We start from the raw sequence: 23633 nt of genomic DNA, 5'->3' as shown, positions 1-23633 counted from the left end.
AATTAATGCCTTTTCTTCTGCATGCCATTATTTGTTAAAAGTTATTTTAATAAAAAAAACTTTAGTGAAGCCCAACAATATATAGGGTGGTGACAATTTAAAAAAAAAAGTAAAAAGCAATGTTGGATAACAACAAATGGAAAATGCTATAAGAACACCAAACAGATTCTGGCTGTTTTAAAGCAACACATTAAAAACAACATCTTATACAAAAAGCAGAATTATTAAAAATATGGACAATAAATCAAAATATATTCCTTATTTACTTTGAACGAAAAATGTAGGAAATTAACATTTTAATGTCTACTAACTAATGTGGAATATATTAAGTATTAATTAAATAACAAAAAGGACTAGAAAATTATTAATATCATTTGGAAAAGTTAACAACATCCAACACATTTCTTGTAGATCAATTGTAAACAATTACTAACTATTGTAACATGCACTATTGTTAACAAAAATACATTCACATTTAAAAAAGAGATTATAGTAAAGAGTTACTTTGAAAATGTAAAAAAAATGAATCTTGCACTGTGATAGGGCTTACATTACTGAAAATATTAGGCTTAAGGGCTATTGCAGATATTTTAATGCATTTTAAAAAAGAATTATATTAATAACTGTTTTCCTATGGTTTCCCAATGATTTAGTTCATCACAGTGCAAGATCGTGTACAGAATGATACTAGAGTCTTAATACAGCAAGCACTGCCACGCACTCACCTTTGTCTGCTATGGACTGAGTTTTGCTAGGCTCTAAATCCACATTAAGCAGCATATTAGAGGCTGCTAACACTGCATTTTTAGCCCCCTGGGCGGCCAGGACCTCCGGTAGAGATGGCAGGATCTTTCCCGGACCACTGGCCCCACTGCTGTAAGAGGAAGCCCGGCTAAACCAAAGGGGAAGTGCAAAGCCTATGTTGGCTGTCAGGTGATTAGGAGAATTCTGCTGAGACTTAAACAGCACAGGCGTGAATGGGTCAATGGACAGGTGTGACACAGCCAGAGATTCTGAAGACGGGTTCAAGCTGTAATTGCTGCTGGGGAGAACGAGGTAATTCGGCCTTCTAGGAGATGACATAGAGTCGATGTCCGACTGCTCAGGGCTTGCCCTCGGTGCCTGGGGGGTGCTAGAGGGTCTTGGTGGGCTTTGGTACCGTATGTCTGGAGTAACCAGACTGATATGGTGAACTGGATGCTGGGGTTGTGGAGAGTGGGAGGGAACTAAGTGCATGTGTTGATGATGATGGACAGTGGCTGGATGAGAAGAAGTGTGAGGATGGACAATAGAAAAGCGCTGCTGTAGAGACTTTTGGATATTTGTACCTTTCTTTTTGGACTTTTTCCGCCTCAGAGACAAAGACTTCTCAGGATTAATTTTTTGCATTCCCCTGGTTTTGTAATAGGTTTTGATAAGTTTTCTCTTAACTCTTCTGTACATCTGAGCTATGAGCTTAAGCAGTTCTGTGTAGCATCCTGCAGGCTCAGAATTGCTAGCCAGAGTACTGCAAGACTGAAATCGTTTGCGCTCTTGCAACATTCTCTCTGTCTCTCGTTTCTTTGTCTCAGAAAACTGGGTCGCAATCACAACAAGGCATAAATTGATCATAAAAAATGAGCCAATCTGGAACAAGAAAATTGTGTAAATGTAAGATACATTATAGATTTTAGAATGAAAACATGATATGTACATGACATTGTTTTTACTTGGAAAATCTAACACCTAGCTGTTTAAATGTGGAAAAATAGGCAAGTTTAGATAAAATTGGCAAAATAAGACTTCTTGGTGTATTCCTATATAAAAGTGAGAACATCAACTAATAAGGACGAATATGACAAAGAATCTTGTCAGCAAGAATTTAAATAACAATTCATTTGGGATCATTTATGAATTATGATGTCTGTTAATTACCTAAAGAAATCAGGAGCTAGAAGCGCTATAAGAAATCAGATTTTATTTTCATCTGTAATGTATTATATAGATGCAATGGCTACTTTAGGATTTGTAAATGGAAATTTTTTTTCATTCTTAGAATTCAATATGTCAATGTTTTCTGTTTTTAACTAGACATACACCATTTTTAAAAGAAGATTTGAAGTCTAATGCAGTTGGCTTATACTAAAGGAGGAGATGTATACAGCACTAAAATACTCTAGTGTTGCTTTTAACATTCAGTTGCTCAAAAATATCAAAACCTTCCCTTCAGTCCGCAGTTCCTTTCCTTACAAGGAGAGATCCAATGTTGATAAGGTGAGACCTAGCAATAACCTACAAATGAGAAATCTACCTAAGTATAGAAGCATGCTTAAAGTACAAAACAATGTCAGCATATTCTCAATGTGTCCAATGTATATGTAATCTTAATGCAGGCTACTTACAACAATCAAAGCTACAAAATAAATCCAATCCCAGAAGGAATGGGCATCCTGTACAAAGTACATAATATTCACCCAACTTTCTAAACTGATGACCTGCAATATAAGCATAAAAAACATTTTACTACCAGTAATTAATAGTTGGTCATTCCTATCATTTAATTTATAGATCTAGTAGACATGTACTGATAATTGATAAACTCTTTGTGTGTAGGTTTTATTCTACTAAGGGTAAACTTCTTATTTGGATTGTATTGCCTTCAAAATGCATATCTTACACAGAGGTCCTGTAGAGACACAGTTTGTCTTTAAAAGACAAAATGAATGGTAATCTGCCTAAACTGGAAACCACTTCTCAATATTCATCTCAGATATAGATCTAAATTTAACCCTCTAGGACAGGATTTGGAAAACGTGCTTATGTTGATTATAATGAACATGATGAAAGAGAACAAAATTAATAGCCTCTGCTTGCCATCTGGTGTTATCTGAAATTTACTGAAAACTGTTTGGGATGCTCCTTAAGAATTGAACTTCTGAAGATTATTAGCCCCAAATCTCCCACAGGACGACGGGGGATTGTGGAGTGCTGAGTAATTGAGCTCGGACCATCGAGACGTCAGTCCAGAGCGCATAGAATCTACCACACCGCCATGTTGAGGTAAGAGATAAGAGATAATTTCAGAATTGCAAGCTTTTTTTTTTTTCACTTGTGACACAATAATCTGTACTTTTATGAAGTTTGCAAACAAAACTGTAGAATCTAGACGTCTAGATCTATTTCTACTAAATACTGATACTCTGTGGCTATCAAATCTATCAAGTCACAATAGTCTGGGGCTCGAATTCAATAATTAAAAGTAGAAATGCTTTACGACTAGATAGATCTAAAAATATTAAGACTCTAGATCTAGAGAATTATGTATAAATGTTAATAGTTAATGTTCTCCCCTTCAATTTGCTTCATTTCCTACTGTTGGCGCCCATGAAGTTGAACGTGTACGGTGTAGGCCTAATTTATAGTATTACAAGATATTTTAGATATAGTGTAGATCTAGATTTTTCAAACTAGACTGCGATTGAATGTTGTCAAGTTGTGGACTTATTCAAATTTATTGGAATTGCAATATACTTTCTGAGAGTTGAGTCTAGACAGTCTAGTGCCACTAGTGGATCCATTCAAAGCAGATTCTATCATCTATGCCAAATACAGCTTACTTGAAATATGGCCACCCATGCCAGTCCTATATTGTCAAACGAGACTGCCCCTTGATAAGGATTTTCTCCACGTTCTTCGCAGCTTGTGTAATACTGGTTCCAGTTGACACAGGACGATCCGTTCATGGGTACATTGTCGCTGTCGTTTCTGGCAGTGGCATTACATGCGATCCCTTCGTAGTGGAAGGGAGGAAAATCTTGACACTTGCTGATCCCGGACTCGTTGAATGGACTACAGATGTATTCTATTTTAGGCGATTTGATGTAATAAAGGGGGACAAATGCACTGTTGAAATACAGAAGAAAGAAAAAAAAAAGCACAATAGTTTATGCCTTTCTTCTAGAGAGCAAATATCTATACATTATCGACTATAGAAAGATCATTGACATCATACGATAACTGAAAATTGATAAACTAAAATCAATGCGCGATATCCTGGTATATAGTATAATCATTTGCGCCCGAAGCCTTTATGACTTTATTGTTCTCAGCTATTTAACTCTACCACTCCCTCCAATACAACGGCGTGACTAGTACATAGTTTATAGAAAAAATTGTAGTTGTTATATAGTTGCACTAATAACAACATACGGATTCAATGATAATAATATATATGCCCTTGGATGACAACAAAGAGACTAAGATTAAAGAAATTTGTATTGGTGAAGCTGAACAATCTGATTGATGGCCATGCAAACGTGTAGAGCAGTGTTCTCAACCTTTTCCTTTAATGGAACACTTCGCAGATTGTGAATATTTAGCGGAACACTTCGCAGATTGTGAATATTTAGCGGAACACTTCGCAGATTGTGAATATTTAGCGGAACACTTCGCAGATTCTGAATATTTAGCGGAACACATCGCAGATTCTGAATATTTAGCGAAACCCTTACTTATATTTTTTTTGGAGAGATTAACTCACGTAGTGCTCTACTAGTTAATTATTCCAGTAGTTCGTGTAACATCAATGCAGGTCTCGCGGAACACTAGGGTTCCGTGGAACACAGTTTGGGAAACACTGAACTTCATCACTGGATATCTCTATGATGATGCAGATGGTGACCCTGACCCATAGTTTGTTGACGATTGTTTGATTGACTCTCTTAACTATTCCCAATTTTTTTTTCTCTTTAGCACTTCATCCTTGGAAAACAGCTGGACATCACAACTCTCATTCTTCTGTGCATGAGAACAACGAACTGGCTCAACAATTGTGATGCGAAAAAAACACACAAAACCCAACAAACTTTTGGCTCCGGTGAATTAGATAATATAAAAACATTTAATGAGCAGGATGACCTTGACATCAGAAGCTTTCAGGACATCTTTGTCTTTAATGTTACGTATAATTTTTAATGTCATCAATATTACTGAATTTTAAAAAATGAGTAAAATCACACGTTTGCTAAATTTTGCTCAAACACATGAAATTATGAAAACTACGTGTTTTTTTCTACAATAAAGTTCGCAATTTATTTCATAATCCATTCAAAAAAAACAAAACCAAAACAACATCAACAAGTAAAAATAACTTATTCGAGAAGTTATCGCTAGTAAATCAGGCACAACAATGTCCATAAAAAAATCTCTTGATATAAAAGAAAAATCAATGAGAACGACCTTGAGACGGATTTATTAAAAAAAAAAACGACACTAATATTCATTATTCAATACGACTATGAGAGCCAATAGAAGCAGTTTTTTCAGAGTGTATGATCCGATCGTTATATCAAATCACTAACGAAATCTTTATTACTAAAATCAACGACATAAAAAAGGTTGGTATTATTGCTTTAAAAAGTGTTAGACTTACGGAACGGAAACATTCTCAGGGAGCTCAAGAAAACAACGTCGCCGTAGCACACCGGACCACAACTGGACTCCGATGATGCCGAAGATGAAGAAAACAAAGAAACAAAGTAACAGGACATTTCCCAACATTGGAAGTGTGTCTAGAAGCAGCATCACTAGAATACGCATACCTGCAAGGCAATAGAAAATAGAAAACTATGTTGATTTAGTTGTATCTTCATATTTCTAATAACAGTACTATTATAAATGAGAAACTAAAAGTACATTTAATTAAACCACTTAATTATGTGCTAAAATATTATAGATCATAAATAAATTAGTTTTACTCTTGACTAATCCGTGTAGTCAATAATGTCTATTATGTAGAGTACATTACGTGTTTAATCAAGGATAAATGTCTTCCTCCCTTTACCTTCACCATCACCTATCCCTTAGTCTGTTAGACCGTTGGGCACCACACAAGATCTGTCGACCGCCTTTCTCCATTCCTGTCTTTTGCCCTGGATAGAACCTCTTTCAATGGCATTATTTTATGTTGTCTTTCCAAAGCTTTCTCGGTCTGCCTCTTCTTTCCCCTGAAGGAAGCCACGAACACAACTTTGTAATATGGCCATAGAGTTTTTGTTTGCGTTTTTTTTAACAATAGTTAGCAGGTCGTCGTGGAGTTCAATCGCTGCAGTAAACCTGTCTTCAATATGACTTAAATGAATGGCTTTTGCCGTGAATTTTTCTTTCATGGTTGAGACTAGCCATGCGCTGTTCCATAAATAATATCGGTTCCGCAAGGTTACTATGCTGGAAATGGTTGTGGTAGCATCTTTATAAAATATTTCCATTGGCTTGTTTCTCACATAGCCTCTGACATCAGTCCTATTCCTGGCCTTAACGCGTGGCTTAGATATTTGATCAAAAGGGGCAAATTGATCCAAACCTCTGCTGTCTTAAAACAATACCAATTCAAAGGCTTCTGGAGTTATCTCTGAGGAAAGATCAGGTCACCCTTAGCTTACAACTTACAGTGCTACATCCTGGCAGAATCTACGACTACGCTGATCCCAAGACTCTGACTCTCTGCGAGATGAACTATAGTCTTTCAACGACTGAAGGTCCGTTAATGTTGACAGACATTACGAGGTATGGTTGTACGGATAACGCAATCTCCTGGAGAGATGCAGTCTCCGACCAGGAAGTTGTTAAATTGGCCAATACACACAGTGTCTGCGCTCTGTTGACACCGAAGATTACACTGGCTCGGATGCCAAATGGAAGAATTCCCCAAACACATACGATGTCTCTCGAGACAGAAGGCTATGTATGGATACAAGATATAATACGTATTTGTGGTAAACAAAAAAGCTACTTACTTGGAATTCTATTTATAGCTCTCAAAGGACGTAAAACACGAACTGTCCGGATGGCTGACAAACTCAAATTTTCCGTATTCACTGAGTATTCTATAGTCCTGTAAGGAAACAAAAAGACAATCATGAAACAGGAGACATCAGTGATATAGGAGATTATTTCCTAGACTCTTTCGAACTGTCGTACTTTTAGTCATGGATAAATTGAAACATTTTAAAATTATTTCCGCTTTTAGATTCCAATAGTAAGATACATTTAGGCTCAAAAGGGTTAATAAAATTAAGATAAGCAGAACAAATTAAACTAAAAATAGCCAAATAAGTTTAAAATCCAGAAAAAAAAAGAACATACAGACAGTTAACACATTATGTTTAAGTACTATGTGCGTTATTAAATATTAAGATTAACATATTTAGAAAAAAATCTAATATAAGAACTACAAAACATTTATTCTTAACTATTTTTATCTGGACAGTAGCTTATAACGTGAATTCCAGAACAAAGTATATAACATACACAAGTATAGAAATAGAAGTTAAAAAAAAAAAAGATATTCAATGGAAACGATCATGCCACTGATACATTTTTTTAAAGATAAAATATAGAGTCTATATGAAGCTCAAGCTCTTAAATTATTATGTTGAAAATTTAACAAGTTGTTCTAGTCAAGAAATGTTTAAATAAAAAGTAAGTACTTCATTATTTTATAATTTCAATCGCGGAGTGAGATTTAGTGTAAACGAACCAAGAACTATTGATATTATGTAAAATTTAGCTTAAATTTGCAAGTAGTTATGAAATATGTAGATTGGAAATAATAATAATAAAAAAATAATGGCAATGTCTCTCCAATGATTTAGGATTTGAGATAAATAAAAAAAAATTGCTTAAATAAACATTTCTTATTTAGCATAATAGTTCTTTTATTGCAATATATTAAATATACACTTAAATCTATCGAGACTTCATTTTTGATTTGTTCAACCCTTTAGTGAAAACTATAAGGGAGAAAATCATTTCATATAAACAACATCCTTTTCAATTCAACTGGGAGAATTTGATTTAGTTTGATGATCCTTTTCAATTCAACTGGGAGAATTTGATTTAGTTTGATGATCCTTTTCAATTCAACTGGGAGAATTTGATTTAGTTTGATGATCCTTTTCAATTCAACTGGGAGAATTTGATTTAGTTTGATGATCCTTTTCAATTCAACTGGGAGAATTTGATTTAGTTTGATGATCCTTTTCAATTCAACTGGGAGAATTTGATTTAGTTTGATGCACAATCTTTCCATAGGCGGCTGCTGGCTTGTTAGGAAAACCAAAAGAAAATTTCGCCCACTTGAAGATCATTTGGGGAATTAAAACCCCCTCTAGAACACGCCTACAAGATGTGTTTTCTTGTCTATGAACATCCTTTCCACTAATTATTAAAGTTCTCATACGCACTGGGACACAATATATATGATTATTTTATCTATTTTTTTTTATTTATCATTTTCTTTTTTTTTTTTCAATAAAAACTAAGAATGAAAAGTTCTAGATGGTCGATTCTGTTGATTGCTTTTACATAGTGGACAGGGCAACGCTCTAATGCTATAACCAAGGCGAGTATATGAAACACTGAGGAAAATGATTTAAAAAATGCTTAATTAAAATTTCATTCGCAACAGTTCTACTTTTGGTTTAGTGAAAATTGAATGCAGCATTTCAATCTATATAAAAAAATCTCTATTAGGCACTATGTGGCCATTAATCATAACATCAGTGATATAGTAAAGATTTACAATAATCAAAACTCTCTTCTGAAATAATGATAGTTATATTTTACTTTTCATTATTGTAATTATAAAATGTTCAAAAAATAATCTGAATCTGCAAAACAAAAATTGGGTATTCTTTCTCTTATGACATAAAAATACATTTCTTCTTGACTGCTTTTTTATAAGCACATGACTGAATAAACTCTATGCTAACAGCAAGTACTGATGTCAGCTTTAAATGCCTCTTCCTCTTTGCCCTGTAACCGATCTCCTGTAAGAAAAAATGTTGATTGAAGTCTCTAGCCCCTACAACGTAAAAGAAATCAAATCATGCAGACAAAGAAGCAGATGAAGGCATGCAGACCAAGCGATTTCATAGACGATGTGCATAAACAAATGGACGATAACAAGGGGGGGGGAGGGAGAAGGGAAGGAGGTTAGATTAAAGCATGCAACTTGCGGTTGTGGGAGGTTGTGTGTGGTTCTGTGTGTGGTTCTGTGTGAGAAAGCTGTGAGGCAGGTGGGGGAAGGTGAGCAGGCTGACACATGCAAGCTGGAAAGCGTGTGTAGATCTCTAGGGCTTCAAGCAGAAGCAGACACGAGCATTTTTTTTTGGGGGGGGGGGGAGGGGGGTTGTAACAAGGTAAACATATCCAGTAGTCATTTCTTTGTTCCTGCCCGGAGCTGGACGTGTACGCGGCTTTTCCCTAGTTCAGTTTTATAACTTATACACAACCAAGAAGAAATATGGAAAGAAGAAAATACTTGTCCTTTCGAGCAAGAGAATATTTTTACATAACATTCATTACTACAAGAATAGAAAAGTATCTAGTTGAAGTATCAACAACAGGAAGAAAACAGAATATTAAAAAAAAAGGTACGATCTTAAACATTATTAGCCAAGTTCTATGGGCTGCGTGGCCAAAACTGTATGGTTATTTATCAAGTGGACTTTTTTTGCAGAGTGTCTAATGGCAGCAACGAAACCTTCTACCAGATACCCCCTTCCCCAACTAGCCTAGAAAAATTTTAAAAAAAATTGGACCTTGCTATATACATGAAAATATGCGTTATACAAAAGCTGTTTTAAAAAAATAGTTATATTGCAGAATTCGTTAATCTCTCAAGTTTTCCATAAAACCTGTTTGCGTCATTAATGAGCTATTCTCTCCCCCAAATCTAGACACTATATAGGTTTAAAACAAGAAAAAAAAAAAAAAAACTACTATGCGAAAAAAATAGAACTCTAATTTAATTGAATGTCTGCATGTCATACGGATATTATTGAGACTTTCCGCGATGTTTTACGGATCACTGGCTCAACTGCAAACTTGCTTTGTACCAAAAATGATTTGGTGTAAGGCGACAGCCTCCCCACTCTTCTTGTTACAAAGTTTAAATCAACTCTGTCTGACTGTCTATCTATCTAGGCCTATCTGTCTGGTTGAAAGTTTGAACATACTTTTTCTTACATTTACCTTTCTCGGATCAAGTTGAAACTTAACATTGTAACTGACAAGACATGAATCAATAAAAAAATATTTAACCAATTAGTTAATTAATTATTGGTGATTAACTAATTTGTTTGATATCGAAATAAGGGGAATAACTGCTGCTTTATGAGAAATGTGCATGTGACTTTAATGACTTTAATCCCCTTATTACGTTAGGACACGTTTTTCCCCACTTCCTATTCTCGGATCAAGTTGAAATTTTGCTTATCTATTCATAGTCAATGACAATACACGAATCCATCCAAAAGTTTACCAATTTTTGTAAATCAATTAGTACTAATTAATTAATTTTGCTCTATATGGCAGAAAGGGAGCTAAACTCTGCCATTTTCAGGTAAATGGCAGTAATTAGCGGTTATGTCCCTTAGATAAGCATTGTTTTAAAGAGTAATCTGTTATTTTCTTTTCCTTGTTTTTTTTCTTCGAACGCTTTCCTCAATAAAAAAATAAACAGAGCAAAACAACAACAACAACAAACAACTTTTAAACTTTTCCCTCTGTAGATGAATAGATTAGGTAAAATCTACCTTGACTACACAATTAGAAAAATCTTAAAAAAACAAAACAATTGATATTACATCTGTTCATAGAATTACTCCAAAATAAAATTCCCAGGAAATCTTTAATTACTCTTAAGTATCAACGTATCCTAAAGTTGTTCGTTGTAAAAATGAAATCTGAAATTGAACTATTTTTTACCATTCTGGTCGTTGCTGTCTCATTTGTTTTTTTAATTTAAGACAACTTTTACAAGAAAGGAATTTTATTATTTCTGGATTTTATCCAAATAAATAATTTCTCGATCATTTCTGTGCTAAAAGATCTTCGCCAGGGTCGTAGTTCGTTCGTTAGGAGTAATCAACAAACGGGAAAGAACTGGAGTAGTTTTGGGAGGCCCTGTGAGGAATGGACTTAGTTGACTTTAAAACTCAATGGTTATAGTAATCCCTATAGGGTACAGATGGTTAGGCTTATACATACAGCAGCGCACACTCTGGACACTTATCTGCCCAACAAGAAACAACGGCTTCGCTTGTGTCAGATTTGGAGAAATATAAAAAAAAAAACTGCTGGGTCTTAATAGTGTTGTAACTTTGCCTTGCACATCGCCATCAAGTTAGTGCAGTAGGTGCGATCTGGCTCGTGCACAGTTCGGGACTGCACTGATAAGGAATGTTGACACAGAGAGAGAGACTGCATTTTTCCGCCTAAGTGGAAAAAATACTAGATCTATGTTAGTCTGTAGAATGAAGGCGGATTTGTCAGTGTGTTTAATTTGATATTTAATTTGTGCTGTGTTATTGTTTTCTCTTTGTCATTGAGTTTCTTGCCATAAATTTATTACAATATCATTCTTTTCCAAACTATGACTCGAAGACATTCGTATTATTATTAAATTAAATTCGACGTGTTTTAATAACTATTTAAAAACTAAATAGAAGACAAAGGACATTTTCAACTAACCCCATGCAATAGATTCAAGGAATGTTTTAGTTTAAAGCTCAGTGAAAACTTATTCGCTTCTTGTAGCGTGCAATTGATCACTTCCCCATTTCTTTCACTTTAGTCAACATTAGGAAGAACATTATATTCCCTATGACATGAACACGAATTGAATGTACATCTTTCTTGTTGAGTCCCAATGCTAACGTAAAGTACCTGTTGAGCTAAGGAAAAAATGCTTTTAAAAAATGAGTTCTTCTTCTAAAGCTGATGATGGTCTATTATTCCTCGTTCTGTTTCTTGTAATGCCTCCATGTTGCAGGGAGTCTTACCAGCGAGCTTGTACAATCAAGTTACAGTCCAGCTCATTTCTATATTATTTACCAGCGTCTATTTATTCAGCTCTTTACTGAATACAAAGAAACAGTTGAGCCGAACTCTTGAAAGTGTTCAGAATAACCAAATTAATTTTAAGTTGATTTTATGTTTTACAAAATTATAACGGTTAAAATAATTTTTTTTTACTATGTATGCAATTAGCTAGTAATTTTTTTTCCAAAGATATTTTCTAGGAAAAGTGTAAGTGCCGTTTCCAATTCATGTCCAGGTTCTACCAAGTGTTCGTACACCCACGCAAGCTTAGCAAACTAATTAGAGGAAAAGTATATAAAAAAGAAATCGTCTTAATGACTATTTCCAGAGAACAAAATTGTAAATGTAAACCTTTTAGAGTGAGTTTGATCCATTTACTTTTCTCAGTGCTACTAGTGTATTTATTTTAGGCTAATGTTTCAATTAAACTTGGAAGGCATCGACTTTTGAAATAAAATTCTTCGATTTGCTTTGCCTCCATAATAATGTTGCCATGAAAGTTTTAGTTCGAATTACAACACAAATTATATTGATCTTATTTTGTTTGCCAAATCTTTTGATGCTAAGAACACCAACAGTTTAGAGCACGTGAGGGTCCGACAGTTGCAGTGGTCGTGGAGACGTCTTGAGTAGCCAGGGAACAAACTGGTTTCCCCCCCCCCCCCCCCAATTAAAGCCTGGTCGAGATGCCATTATATTCGTTAGAAATATGAAAGACTAATCTACCACGTCACCCCCGAACGTGAGACAGTTTTTCTTTTATATTATAGGAACTCCATCGTGGTGTTCGAGCTTCGGTCTAGCTTGGAGGATATTGCGTGTTGTTAAATTCTCTAATATATTGCGAAGCTCTTCAAATAAGAATCGTCTCATCTCTGGATGACGAAATGTTTCAAGGATCATGGGATCCTCTGTGGACACATTCAAAAGCAAGCTAAGACAACTCATGTGACTCCAGAAGATTATGCCAATGCGTGATTATGTTGATAAGTGTTTCAACCATTAGTTTTACTGATTAGATTGTGTCTTGTATCAAACAGTTGTGTCTCATAACTTAACTCTAGCCAACACTATGCATCGATTTCAGTTAAGAAAACATTATATTACACATAATACAAACAGTGATTTCTTGTTTCTCCCCCCCCCCAACCTTTTAAATATATTTCTTTAAATGGAGGTACTATGTTTTACCTTTTTTTTTGGTCGTTAGAACAAACCTAATCCCCTCATGGATGGCCAAGACAAAATAGAACAAACCTAATCCCCTCATGGATGGCCAAGACAAAATAGAACAAACCTAATCCCCTCATGGATGGCCAAGACAAAATAGAACAAACCTAATCCCCTCATGGATGGCCAAGACAAAATAGAACAAACCTAATCCCCTCATGGATGACCAAGACAATATAGAACAAACCTAATCCCCTCATGGATGGCCAAGACAGAAACATTGAAAATCTAGCAAGAGATTGGGTCTTACGTTTTTAATTTGTATAAGATGTTACTCTAGTTGTAGATGTTGCTAGGCTTGACAGGTTGCGTATGATATATACAGTGCTTTTTTGTAAAAAAAAAAATAGGTGTCTGTACTCAGTGATTAGGTGCCGGTACTCCGTAGTTGATTGCCTACCTTTTAACTACTGAAAATTAATATTATACGTTAAAATACAATAAAAGTAATACTTTTTTTTTTTCAAAAAGGTGCCGTGCGTACCGTTAAATGCAAGTATTGTATATATATATATGCATATATATATATGTATATATATATATGCATATATATATATGTATATATATATATGCATATATATACATATGTATATATATATATACAAAGGCCTATATTTCAATAGGCTGTGAATAATCTTTATTTAGGTAGGTGCTATTTTCTGTCTTGAAATTAGCATACACATTTAGAACATTTATTCATTTGTTACATGTCAAATTTTGTAATGTAGGGAAAAACATTCGTATCAATGTTCTTAATATACGACGATATTGTACAAGAAAGCCTTATAAAGCAATAATAAATATATAGATAATCTGTATATAGATCTACTCTTGCGATACGCGTGGGAACAAAAAAAAACAACTACTGTAATTTTGCACATTTAGATCAAACAATATTTGCAGCATAAACTAAAAACAATTTTTATAATCAAGCTTGATATTTAAAACAGTTATTTTTGTATGTAAATAAATTTTTTCACTCCTATGACTTGGTTGTGACAAGATCATCTTTCAATAGGATCGATGGATCAGGAATTTAATTCAACAAAGTTAATATATGGTGTTTCGTAAAAACCAAGTTAATAATAGGAAAAGTTAATATAATTGCCATACCATTTGTTGACACTAATTGACAAACACGTATGTTAGGAAAAAAAAAAGCAATACATTTTTTTAAAGTTATCATGTTGTGATATTTCGACTTTCATTCTTCGGTACCGGGTTACATTCAAAATGAAATAGAATATTTTGTTAGGTATGCGTCATATCCGTATATACTATACATACTGGATAGGTTTCTATGTATTTTTCTACAATGGGAAGAAGTATGTATATATATATATAAAGCCTCTGTTTCATTTGACTAGAACTAGAATGTATAGGTAGCATAGATTCGAGACTAGTATTAAATCTTAAAAAAAAGATTATTCCATTGATATTTATAGTGATCGATTTACGTCCAGCGGAAATGAACGCCAAGCACATTCTGATCATTGTCTTCAGAGATTTCGACTAAAACCTAGATTTAGAAGAGATGTTAAGATGTCGACTATAGTTTTTACAATTAACCGTAAATTATAAACATAAATATTTTGTTTATAAATAACTCATAAAATCTTTTTATATAATGGATAAAGTCTAAAACAACCATTGTTTGTTTTTTTGTTACTTTTGGTACAGGTAAACTAATACAATAAGCGAATACAAGTTGTCTTGTTAGCCAGTCTATACAATTCAATGACTATGGTCATATCTTTAATCATGCTGACCGTAACATGTTGTGACCATTCACAAAAAAAGTCTAAAAAAAAAATGTTGATTTAACACAAGTGCTGTGGCTGAGGTGGTGAAAGGTGTGGAGGGTCGTTCTGTCACGAGTCGCTTGAGCCAATAACTTTGTAGTGCAACTATACAAAATACAAATCACCATCAGACAATACAAATAGTCACTGATCCCAAAATAATAATAATAATAAAATATAGTACAGGAAAAAAAAACGGGGGGAGACTTAAGCGTGTGAAACATGACGAGAAACACAAGCCACATCGCTAGCAGACATTGGACTCAAGAAAATACAGAGAATATATAGAATAAAAATAGATATGTGTAAAAAAATAATCTTACTTGTTCACAATATATTCCGCCAATCTATAGGACCCGGTCATAAGAAACGAAATAAAAATGTTAAATTTGTTATAACTAAGTATTTTTTTTTTGTTTTGCGGTAGTTGGGGTAATTAGACTTGCCTCTTTTTATGTAAATATTGAACGATGTTTAAAATGCACGTTAGAAATGTTCTCTTTATCGAAACAAATACATAAACATAAAGAGGAAACGGAAGAATAGAAAGAGAATTGACCAATTACCCAAAACGTTTGTGAACTTATAACGAAGTGTGAAGAAATAACCGATTGGGTTAGTTTAAATTTTAATATTTTCTTTATAAACTTTGAAAGATTCCACTTCGCACAGACACAATGAAGTGAACTCAATACAGTTCTAGAATCATTGCAATATGAAGCAAATGAAGCCTCGTCGTTAATTGCAATATTAAGCAAATGAAGCCTCAATGTTTATTTCAAAATTAAGCAAATGAAGCCTCAATGTTTATTGCAATGACGGCTATGAAACATCGTTCAAGATGAACAATAAAAGAGGGGGGGGGGGAAGTAACCATTCGTGACGTCATCATGGTCTGAATGTTCTCCTAAGAGTACAACATCGTCTAAAGAAGAGAACAAGTGAAGAATAGGACGAATAAAAAGAGAGAGAGAGAGAAAGAAAAAGAGAGAGAAAGAGGGAGAGAGAGAGAAAAAAAAGAGGTAGAGAGAGAGAGAGAGAAAGAGAGAGAGAGAGAGAGAGAGAAAGAGAGAGAGAGAGAGAGAAAGAGAGAGAGAAAGAGAGCGTCGCGGAATAACGAACACTGTGTTTTGTATGCTTAGTTATCATGGTGTATTTGAATATGTTCTAGTAACTACACTTAAGACTTATTTGTAAAATCTAAACTAGATAGAATAACCAAATTAAACTTTGACTAATTACAACTAGGCCTACAGAAATATTGGTAAACATTAAACAATAGAACGATAACTAATCTCCATTCCATTTGTGTCTGTCTCTATAGGAGTTAACTTCAGTAGCAACTTGTGATCACAAACATCCTTGGAACCCATATCAAGGAAGGTGTCATTCACTCTCGTGTTTGGTTACAGTTCAATACATTATACTCTAGCCGCGCACTTTTCCAGATTAAAAAAGTCAGCTAAAAATGGCAGTATCAACAAGCTGGCTAATTGTAAAAGTCTTGCCAATGTTATGTATGGTTCAACAATTAAATTCTTTAAAATATGACTTTGTTTTTAAGAGGGCTGTGTAATGCAGGGTGTTGGGTAAAGTCATCATCTGACTAATGAACAGTACGTACTATATGCATTCACTCTTCTTTTACACGTGTTAACCGAGAACTATTCGCACCTTGTACGTAACAGAAAGTGACTATCTTTGACTTCTGTATGCATGAAAGTGTCTATCTATACGGTACTAGTAAGTGAGCTGTCTGTCTATCACATTAATGAGTGAGAAGGACGAAATGATTTATTTATTTATTAGTGACTACAAGTAGAAACTATACATGAAACAGACCTAGATTTAAAGTATGCGCCCGAATTATTACATGTCATATTCATTCCAATGAACTGGCCACGCTGTGCAGTTGAGAGGTAGGTCTACTAGTTTGATGGCTTGACCTCTAATGCCGTTACGGTTTATTCGCGATCTGACCTGCCATAGAAGTTACAAACTTGACCTGACAACACAGACTCAGTTCTGTCCTCGCGATGCCTTCATTCTACTATCCAAAGCCAGGCAAAAAGTGAACATAATATGGGATAAAAATAAAAGAATCGATTCTTGGTGGTAAATAGAGCAAAATGTTAAGGGTCAAAGGTCTCAGTGTCTTTTTTTTTTTATTGCGTAAACAAAGGAGAATAAGTCTGTCAACTGTCACACCTGAATTCATTACATTTTTTTGGTCATTCTCGGCAATACTCAGTGGAGAGAACTATTATAAACATTAAATACCTATCACGTTGTAACTGGATTTTTTCAATACTTCTATACGTAGTCCTATTAACTCAAATCTTCATTGTAGTCTATAGTAACAAAAAAGTGACTCCTATATTTTGCCCCCTTGATAAACTCGTGCAGCATAATAACATATATAGATTGATTTCCACAAACATCCCTTTATTAATTGTTTAATGAATCAGACAAAACAACAACCCGTTCAAGCCTCGTGTTTCATCAATGGGAGTCAAGGGAACAAACAATTATATTGTATTTATGTTGAGTATCAGAATATCCCTTTGAAAATGGCCACCCCATGTAAAAGAAAGACACTATCTCTCTGTTGTTTAATTCATTGTGTTATTTGAACATAAAGTTGGAATACATTTAAAAAACAATGTACTTTTGTTTATTGGTTGTGATAGTGATACATGATATTGTGATTAAAGTGGAACTCGCTGACTTGCATATCACACGTGCAAGCTATGCTCCGATTAACCGGGTTATGCGGATAAGCAGAAGTTTCTGTTCTAAAAATAAAGCATCTAAGATAAAAAAAAACCCCAAACAATTCTACTTTTCAAATTTTGCAGTTATAACGTAAGCAACTCAACTCGTTTCTCCTCGGAATTAAAATAGTAACTATAGTGTTGACATATTAACCTTTTTTTGAGTTCCATAGTTGGCAATCATTGAACATTAAGGGAGTCTAATCTTGTGGACATGTGAAATACAGTTTGACATTTGACCTGATCCTGTTTCTATCTTATACAAAGATACATTTTAAGCACATCAAAAATATTTCAAGTAGATTTTTTTTTCAACTCGAAATAAATATCACTTGAGATAAAGCTTGTTTAAAAATGAATAGAAAATTAAAATTTATAACAATCTCTCAGAGGAGTAGCCTTACTTTCCCTGACAGTTCTATGTTAACATGTTGAGCAGCACATCTAGTGGACGGTATAATTAGAAAAAATAGAACTTTTCAATACAATTTCTTTTTTTTTTTGGAAAAAGTTCAATTTAAAATCTCTTTGACGTTTTTTTTTTATGTGTCATTAAGCATGGGCAGGAATAAAATAATTTAAGAAAACGAAAAATCAATTCCATCTTCGTGAACAGAGGCTTATTTGAACAGCTCCATTCCTGTCTTAAAAATAGCAGAAAACTCCCTCTCCCGATTCTTACACTTCACCCATAAGTACAAATAATGCCATCACAAAGCTCCATTCTTTGAAGTTTAAAACTTTCTACAAGAAAGATGCCCAAAGCTTATAAAAGCAACCTAAAAGAAAAATCAATAACATAGAAATAAAAGTTTTTGTCTCTCGCAGATTTGATTAATCTCGAACCCAGAAGTTTTCCATTGAAATGCGATCTAGCTAATAAAATTCAATAAATACAATGTTGGAGATATTTATTTTTCAAGAATTCAGTTACTTTATAACCAGTATGACCGTGTCTTCTAGTCTGAAGGAGAAAGATGAGTGCAGTGTTTCTCATGGCTACCCAAACCCAGATTCGACCTGCATGTTTTCCCGCGGCCTTCGTGAGGTCTCTCAACCTGTCTCTTTCAGAGGTCATCTACTGCTAGCTACTTTCCTCTATTTTATTACTAAGGTGTCGCAAAAATTCTGATTGTTTAGACTTACACCTAGACTAATTGTGCCCTCTGCTTACGTATTTCCAACCAAGACTAATTAGTCCGCATGGAAAAAAATAGAACCTGGAATTCTCTACATGTGACATATTTACACTTTATCTGCAACCTTTTGGCTTGATTTACCGTTTACCTATTTTTAATACTATATAGGCTCAACAATATATATATATAATTTATCAATTACTCATAACTGTGTGTGACTGGTATACGTGACGTAGAACAAGAGATGAAAGGTAAAATCCGAGGGTTTACTGAGACATGAGAAGATGGGCGGATAAGAGACGTACTAACAGGTGGGCATATGTCTCGAGAAACGTAATGATGATATTTGGTTACTTTTAAGGCTTCTCACTGGAGTAAGGAAAGCAAAGTTTCCCTTTCAGATCTTGCTATCTATGGGGCAGATGATGTAAAGGTCATCTATTTCTGTGGCCCACGGCTAACGAGGGTGTAATGTGGCCAGCACAACGACCAACCGCCTTTACTTTTCCCCAACTAATGTCAGGTACCCATTACAGCTGGGTGGACTCAGGTGCGTCCTAAAAATTCCGAAATAAAAAAAATCCCAGGTTTCAACTGGATTCGAACCCAAGATCCCTTGGTTCAAATGCTTTACCACGGCGTCTACCACTCACTAGAGTAGGTCTACATAAATCTCTATACTAATGTCTATATAGACATCAGAGGAGCGTCACAAGAGCATAGAACGACTTCACGTGATCACGTAAAATATTGCATTCCTACTCTAACTGCACAGACATTGAACAGTAACACAACTATCTGTACATTGTAGCTATAAACTGGTAGGGAAGTTGGAACTCTTGTGTGTGAAACAATTTGATGTCTTGACGACCCACTGGAAACATCTTTGTTTTTTTTCCGCCTCCCCCCCCCCCACCCAACCGCCTTTTAAATCTATACAAATTACGCTGTAAAGTTAATTCCATTTATTAGTAGAATAGACACAACCATTCTGATTTGAGAGGCTGTAACGAAGTTAATAAAGGCATTTAATTATCAGGTGAAAACATCTATGTTCAGCCAACATTGAAGGCTAGCTCGTTAGGCATGCTCAGCATTGAAAAGGGGAAAGCTGGGATTAGAAAATTGGTTAATTATTGTACATTTAGTTTAATAGAAATATCATATAGGAGCACTTAGAAAGTGTGCTATTTATACCATATTCCGTTGAGACACTAAGTGCAACAACTGAGAGGGCATGTCACAGTGTCACGTCTAGCGATGTGTGATTATTACTTTGAGCTAATTCTAGATGTAAATCTAGTGACACAACACTTAAGTGTCACCGAGGATTCTTGAATTGAATTTCCTGTAAAGGATTTACCAAACATAAATCCAGTACAGAATATTGAATACTTTTAACTCACAAGGCAGTGACATCATTCATTGTACTCTTTAGTTAATGCTTTTTTTTTTCCTTTTTATCTTGTCTTTGCAGGAAGAAAAGAGTAACAGTTATAAAAAATAAAGACACCTGTTTTAAAAAGTTATAAAATGTAGACAACTTTTTTTCACATCATTATCGCCTGATAACCAAGCCATTACCTTCTAATCTCTCAAAGTTGTTAATTTTTTTTTCTTTCAGTTTTTCTCTATATCCTTTATATCTGTGGTTTATCTCTATACATAATAAAAAAAAACAACAAACCCAAAAACAAACACATTCACGTGGCCAAGCTCTATTTAAAATCAAACGTAGACTCAGTGGAATTCTTGATGAAATACATGGACGTCTTAATGAAGAGTTTTCAATGCAATCAATAATCATCTTGACGAAAGGCAAAAAAAAATTCCCAGTTTCAATCAAACTCTTCCCAATTTGATTCAGCGTTTTGAACTAACAGACTCTGAGACTCACACTAAATTTTGATTGAATCAACTTTGACCCTTTCATACTTGATCAGAAACGTCAATAATTCCAACCAGTTTTTAAAAGGAAAAAAAAACAACAACTAATTAAGAGTGTTAATTGAATGGAAGTTGTTGCTGAAAAGACACCAACAGTTATAATCTCTTTTTCACTACGACTAGTAAGGCCTGTTCATTTCTGGATAGGCAGTTAATCTAAAAGAAAGTATTAGTCTTATGCAAGGGCTCGGTCACTAAGAGGCTTATCAATTATTTACATTGACCATTGACTAGAACTATTACTGACAATTCTATTCATTAAGATATGACAATATATAAATTCTGAGTTTGCAATTATCCGGGCTATGAATATAAACGGAATGCCTGCTTAATAAAATAGAAATGTTATTAGCTTAAGATTTGTTCAAAGCTTATTACGACTCACTCTGTCGGTCCAGTAAAAAGGTTATTTCTCCCACACCCATTGAAGAGGTTATTTCTCCCACACCCATTGAAGAGGTTATTTCTCCCACACCCATTGCCGGATACAGTTGAAACTTTGCACAATTATTCCTTGGGTTAGAAAATACAAAAATCAATAAAAAAAAATACTAATTAGTCAATTAATTACTGGTTATTAACTTGGTTTAATAACAACAAGGGAAATTAATTATTCAGTAATCAAAGATATAGTTAAATATGTGGGGTTTTGTCCACTTTAATTTTTTAATATTTTATTTGTCCCACACCCATTGTGAAAATTGAAACAATTATTTATTGTACCTAACAAAACTTAATTAATTAGGGATAAATGGCAAAGTATCTATCAATTAATTACAGGTAATTAATTAATTTTTTTGTTATCGAAAAAAAGAAATAAATTCCCTTAGATAAGCTTTGTTTTTTAAAAGAAGGATTTTATTTGTGTATAAGTTTGAGTGATTGATTTATAGAGTTTTATATTATGATGCTAGTTCCATTCAATTATTAATGTTGTTATTTTCGGCTATCGAAATAGCATATCCCTTCTCCATTCCATTTCAACCGTTACAACCTTTAGGGCAAAAGATAGGGTAAAAGATATCAGTTTTTATGACCGACGGTTAACAAGTGTATCGTGTGGCCAGCACAACGACCAACCGCCTTTACTTTCCCCAACTAATGTCAGGTACCCATTAGAGTTGGGTGGACTCAGGGGCGCCATAAAAATCCTAAATTTAAAAATCCCAGTCTTCACCAAGATTCGAAACCTGGACCTACTAAATTAAGAGAGGTCATCAGTCTTACATGATAAATCACTTAATACAATACGATGGAAGAGTTCTCGCCAAGAAAGCATTTATATAAGTAACGAGCTTTGTGAGAGTAAAAATAAACGGGAGGAAAAGCACCTTCAGTGATTATAAAAAGTTTTTTAATCGTTTTAAACAATCATTTCATTTCCTCCCTCTCATGAAATAAAATTTAGATTCGAACCACGTTAAAAATGACAAAGAGGGTGTGTGAGAGGGTGAGGGGGGCTGATTCATGCCAGGAAAAAATCCGCTACTATAAACCTGTATGGTTTGATGCACAGTATCTACACCAGTATGTACACGAACCTGATGGTCTGAAACATATATTGGATAATTTGATAGTTTCCTTTGAACGATACATACAGACGTAGGTGAAGGAGAATGCAACGTTTAGTCTCGTGATCAATCAGCAAACTTTATTAACACAGCAAAGACGTTAAGTCTCTATCTCCAGGGCCACTTGAGATAGCAGCTCTTACCATGACGACAAGAAGCAGTGCGGGTTGGACTTCATAGTCAGTAATCGAGTCTTAAAGTTTCTGATACGTTTTAAAAGTTGATTTCTTTGAGGAATCGACCGCGATGTAGAAGCCTCGATATCATCACGCAATTGACATTTCGATACAAATCTATATATAGCTCAGCGTTGACCTACTAAACAATCTCGCTTAATTTTACAAGAATGGACACATTCTTGGAAGTCTTTTTATCTTTCGAAACTGTTACAGAAACTTTCACAGGCTAGCACTTAAATAGCAGTACTGGAAGTTTCATATACGGTGCAAAAACGGCTAATAGCCAATAGCTTTTTGGTTTATCCTGCTGGTGTACAAAATACAAGAAGTGTTTACCTTTCTACAAGACATATTTTTCCTTTTTTATCAGCACAAAATCAAATTTTCTAAGCTCATTTGTTTGTATCTCAAGATGTCATTTAGAGGAAGTATTAGACTTTCACTTCAAACTGAAATCAAACAAACGGGCAACAAACTCGGGTAATAAAGAAGATTTGATCCACTGCCATGCACTGAGATAATATTACAATTCTAGCTCGATTCTTTTTGATTTAGGTGACAACAGTGACGTTCAAATGAGTGTCCTTGACATTGTTGAGTTTCTCGTGACAATTTAAGGGGAAGAATTAATAGGCTATTAAAAAAAAGAAACAACCTAGTAAAAATAATGAAATAATTGTTTTATAATTTGTGTTTCAAAGATGTCTTTGAATATACAGAATTCTAAACTTTTAAATACATTTCTCTAGTCCTCCCAACATTAACCTAGTTCTTGGATCTATACTACCTTCAAATTCATCCGCACCCATTACGTTTAACTGAGTCTTATCTTACCAAGAACTAGTGTCCCGGAGTGCAAGGGGTTACAGTTACAGAGCCTTTTGCTTGAACAGGTGAAGTTTCTCACACCTGGAAAACATGGCCAAACTTCCCATTTTCTTCATGTCCAATAGTTTTTTTTATGGAATTGTTTATATATATATATATATATATATATATATATATATATATATATATATATATATATATATATATATATATATATATATATATATATATATATATATATATATATGAGTCGATAGCTCGTATATGATGTCATTACATACACACGAAGAGTGTCAGT

The 23633-nt window shown here is 34.3% G+C and overlaps 1 protein-coding gene across 10 annotated transcripts in view; it reads right to left on the bottom strand.

Annotated features, from left to right (window-relative positions):
- LOC106079304 (voltage-dependent T-type calcium channel subunit alpha-1G-like) overlaps positions 1-23633 on the bottom strand; it is an 89041-nt gene that overhangs the window by 47398 nt on the left and 18010 nt on the right. For 7 of the 10 annotated variants that reach the window (XM_056021063.1, XM_056021067.1, XM_056021060.1 and 4 more), the window contains exons 2-7: positions 15221-15244; positions 6774-6871; positions 5411-5579; positions 3597-3882; positions 2382-2474; positions 726-1626 (exon numbers count right to left, since the gene is read on the bottom strand). In XM_056021063.1, coding sequence (XP_055877038.1) covers positions 726-1626; positions 2382-2474; positions 3597-3882; positions 5411-5579; positions 6774-6871; positions 15221-15244 — 1571 coding nt within the window. The remainder of the gene's footprint in view (positions 1-725; positions 1627-2381; positions 2475-3596; positions 3883-5410; positions 5580-6773; positions 6872-15220; positions 15245-23633) is intronic. The other 3 variants (XM_056021068.1, XM_056021061.1, XM_056021066.1) reach the window with 2 other exon arrangements.

This window comes from Biomphalaria glabrata, chromosome 2, assembly GCF_947242115.1.
Source record: "Biomphalaria glabrata chromosome 2, xgBioGlab47.1, whole genome shotgun sequence".
Classification (NCBI taxonomy): domain Eukaryota; kingdom Metazoa; phylum Mollusca; class Gastropoda; family Planorbidae; genus Biomphalaria; species Biomphalaria glabrata.
The sequence above is the reverse complement of the archived record's forward strand: the minus strand, read 5'-3'. Positions and strand labels throughout refer to the sequence as shown.